The sequence below is a fragment of the Somniosus microcephalus genome, chromosome 1, assembly GCF_052327205.1.
Source record: "Somniosus microcephalus isolate GS21.2 chromosome 1, FLI_Smic_1.0, whole genome shotgun sequence".
In the NCBI taxonomy this organism is placed as follows: domain Eukaryota; kingdom Metazoa; phylum Chordata; class Chondrichthyes; order Squaliformes; family Somniosidae; genus Somniosus; species Somniosus microcephalus.
In genome coordinates this window covers 24967226-24971225 of record NC_140987.1, presented here as the reverse complement: position 1 = coordinate 24971225, position 4000 = coordinate 24967226, and the positions used below count along the sequence as shown (strand labels likewise).

Here is a 4000-nt window from a genome sequence, read left to right as displayed (position 1 = left end):
ACTCGGCGCGCCACCTGACTTTGCAAAAACTCTACAGGGACTGCTTAAGTTTCATGAATTGCAAGGGCAACAGTATTGTGCATTCAGACAGCTACAGAAAGCAAAAAGGTGCTGGAAACACCCGGCGTCTGAAGAGAAAACAATGAGTTAACACTGTGCTGCCGACCCAAGTTCCGACGACAGAGTTGTCTGGTTTTATTTCAGATTTTCACTTGTACTCCCCGTTTCATACAAACTATCTATCTGAATGTGAGGGGTTGGGTGTTTCTGGAGAGGCAGTTTCACAAATACTCAACAATAATCATCATCAACTGGTAACAAAGAATAGTCAATCCACATTTTTGGTGATTAAAAAATATATTTTAACGATGTAATGTTTCCAGGGAGGTTTTTCGTTGATGGGGAAAGGGAAGGTAGAATTGTCAAAGCTTAAATATTACATACTGTAATTACGAAACAGATTGGCACATGAACATATTGGGACCTAAAGATCGCTAGACTTTAACTCTTTCATAGTTTGGTTGGTTTGATTATATATATATATATATATATATTTATACACACAGTATACTATATGTATACATAATATTATATATACATATATCATAGAACAGTTACAGCACAGTAGGAGGCCATTCGGCCCGTCGAGCCTCTGCCGGCTCTCTGCAGGAGCACTCCAGCTAGTCCCACTCCCCGCCCTTTCCCTGTAGCCCTGCAATTTTTTTTCCTTCAGGTACTTATCCAATTCCCTTTGGAAAGCCACGATTGAGTCTGCCTCCACCACCCTCTCAGGCAGCGCATTCCAGATCCTAACCACTCGCTGCGTAAAAAACGATTTTCCTTACGTCGCCTTTGGTTCTTCTGCCAATCACCTTCAATCTGTGTCCTCTGGTTCTCGACCCTTCCGCCAATGGGAAGAGTTTCTCTCTATCTACTCTGTCCAGACCCCTCATGATTTTGAACACCTCTATCAAATCTTCTCATCTACAAATAAATATGATATATACATATTATATATATATATATTCAAACCCAATCACTTAATTCATGTTAGAATACCAAACATTATGATAATGATGACACTGACTTAAGAGACGAGATTGAATTAAAAGGTCCTTTTCTTGGGTTTACAGATGATTTTCTGGAAGGCTCGCCTGAAGTCCTGGTTGAAGATGGTGTAGATGACAGGGTTTAGAGAGCTGTTGCAGTAGCCGAGCCAGAAAAAAAACTTGAAGAGAGTCTCCGGGATTTCGCACACCTGCCGGCAGATCCCATACAGGCTGTAACTGAAAAAGAAAGGGAACCAGCACAGCACGAAGACGCCCATCACCACGGCCAGGACGAAGGTGAACCTCTTCTCTCTGGCCTGAGAAGCTTTATTCTTGGACATCCTATTGCCCCGCCGCTTCCTCCGGGTGGAGAACACGTCGAAGGATCTGTTGCTGGACCGGGAGATGCGGCTGGACCTCTTGGAGAAGGAGCCTTTCTGAGCAGTCACCCTGCCCCTCTTCCTCTGCTCCTTGGAAGCCGAGCGGCCTTTCTTGCGCCCCTTGTCCTCCGAGGTGGAGCTCTCCTCCAGCTCGATGTCCACCAGCTCGCTCGATTTCTGGTGGCTGAGGCTGGCGGCGCAGTGGCCGTTCTCCTTGTCCCCGTCCTCTTTGAAAGAGGTGCCCCTGCTCGGACCTTCCTCGGTCTGGGACGAGCCGTCGGGGCCGTTCCTCTTCACCGACAAGCTCCTGGTCCTGTGCTTGGCCACCTGGTAGATCCTGATGTACACCAGGATCATGATGACACACGGGGCGAAGAAGGAGCCGATACAGGACAGCAGGATGTACCAGGTGTCGTCGTTAAGCTTGCAGGCTGGGTAGGTTTCGTCCTCGATCTCTCGGTCCATCGATATCAAGGGTGGGAAAGAAATCACCGCCGAGATGAGCCAAACCGTAACAATGGCACATTTGATCCTTCTGGGGGTCCGCTTGAGGTTGTACTCGACAGCTTTGATGATGGACCAATACCTGTCCAGGCTTATTGCACAAAGGTGCACGATGGATGATGTGCAGAACAGGACGTCCAGAGCCAGGTAGATGTCGCACCAAACGGTGCCAAAGTACCAGTAGCCCATCAGCTCGTTGGCCAGGGAGAAGGGCATGACCAGGGTGGCGACCAGGATGTCCGCACTGGCCAGCGACACCAGGAACAGGTTCTGGGGAGGTCGCAGGGCTCTGCTGGTGAACACGGCGATAACCACCAGGATGTTCCCCACGATGGTGAACAGGATGAGAAAGCCCACCAGGGCGGAGAGCCCGACGATGGCTCCCAGCGAGTACTGGCCAACGTTGGGCGGTGGGTCGGCGGAGAAGAAACGAGAGGCATTGCTGATTCCGGTAGCGTTGGTCGGCAGCTCCATCCTGGCGAGTGGGCTATAGTCCAGTCGGCATGACTTGATCAGGCACAAAACGCACTCCAAACCCCCAAACCCCCCCCCCCAAAATGCAAAATCCGACAGTTACTTTGTGATGGACCTTCTGCCCAACTCGCCCAACTTTTCCAAAGGACGATCTGGGCTTTCACCGAGAGTCTGATCTGAACAGTTGAATTTCCTTTTCATGTTTAAATATTAGAGAAAAATAAAAGCACCAGCTTAGTGTTCCTGAATTCGAACCCAGACCAGATTTCTGTCCCCTTGGCTGCAGATCCTTCAGTCCCAGGGAGAAGCTGGCTGGAGAGCCACCCCGAAAATCGGCACCTTTGCAGCCGGTCAGCCGGTGGGATGGGCCGATGTGTTTTGGGGCAGTGGGAGGGCAATGAGATGAGATGAGATGGTCCTCCCCTCGACTGCTGCTGTAGCTCGGTCCAAGCGCTGCTCTCTTCCGCCGCTCACTTGGTGTGTTTATTCCTCTCTCTCTATCCAAACCCTCGCCCCTTTTGCGCCACTACTTTTTTTTTGGGGTGGGGTGGCGGTGTTGAGAGAGATGCGCCGATCCCAACTCGGCTCTTGGCCACTCGGCAGGTTGTCCTCCTTCGCATCAGGACAGCCGGCGAGTCCCCGCCCACCCCGGGCGCTACCATTGGCCAATGGCAAACCAACCCCCCCCCCCTTTCTGGCCGCCAGCCTCTTCGGATTGGTCACAAAGCCATGTCCATCTGGGCAAAGGCTTGTCCCCCCCCCCCCCGGCGCAAGTCTCCTCCCTCCCTCCCTCCCTCCGATCTCTGGTGCGCTCCGTCCAGGTAGAGTTTGCATCAAATAAGACGCCAACTGCAACCCCCCGCCGCGCCGGCTCCCAGACAAAGTCGATAGGATTGCATGCAAGTTATGGCTGCAATTATGATTGTTCCTTTTCTGAATGATCATTTGCAGCAAAAAAAAATGACAACGGGTTTCCCCAGTCAATTCGAACAGAGGGCAGCCGTTCATCTTCATCCCATTCCAGCTCCACTCCCTCACTGTGACAAGCTGCGGCCAGTGCAAGGCGTACTTTTTATTTATGTATTTATTTTTTAACAGGGGTGCAAAGAGTCCACAGGAGGGCAGATGCCGCTTAAGCAAGGGACAGAAGACCTTGGAGCCAGCAAGTGTGTCATCTCAAGTTCTACAGGAGCACGTATGGATTCTTTACTTTTTGCTAGGGTTTCTCCACACTAAGCGTTGTTAGATCTTTGCCTTGTGATGGGGAGGGAGGAACCTGGAGGCGGTTTTTTTATGCAGTAGCTACAAATAGGTTGAATTCCGGGGGACAGTTCATTTCTTGTTTGTAAGCGGTAAGATGTTGAGGTAATCCGAACACATGCTTTTTCCAGATGTGTCCCGGACTAAATCAGCTCGAGTTTCAATCTATTCATCAGCAAAAACAAAAATCTACACTCCTTTTCTTGAGAAACCCGAGGTGAAGCTTCCAGTGCAGGCACCGAAAAGGCTGCAAGAGGGATAAAGGATGCTCGGTAAATCAATAATGGTGAGATCAACCCAAGCTTTGTTTTAGAAGTCTGAAACTTTAAAGTG

At 50.1% G+C, this 4000-nt stretch overlaps 1 protein-coding gene across 1 annotated transcript; it reads right to left on the bottom strand.

Moving 5' to 3' along the window:
• Window positions 1-229: 229 nt before the first annotated feature.
• adra2c (adrenoceptor alpha 2C) lies at window positions 230-2456 on the bottom strand. The gene has a single exon (XM_085996374.1). It carries the CDS (start codon window positions 2405-2407, stop codon window positions 1106-1108), a length of 1302 nt encoding a protein of 433 aa, XP_085852500.1. The 5' UTR covers window positions 2408-2456; the 3' UTR covers window positions 230-1105.
• Between the last annotated feature and the right edge of the window lie 1544 nt (window positions 2457-4000).

Excerpts from the sequence above, each read along its gene's own strand:
- adra2c (XM_085996374.1), bottom strand. The coding sequence starts at position 2,407 with ATGGAGCTGCCGACCAACGCTACCGGAATCAGCAATGCCTCTCGTTTC.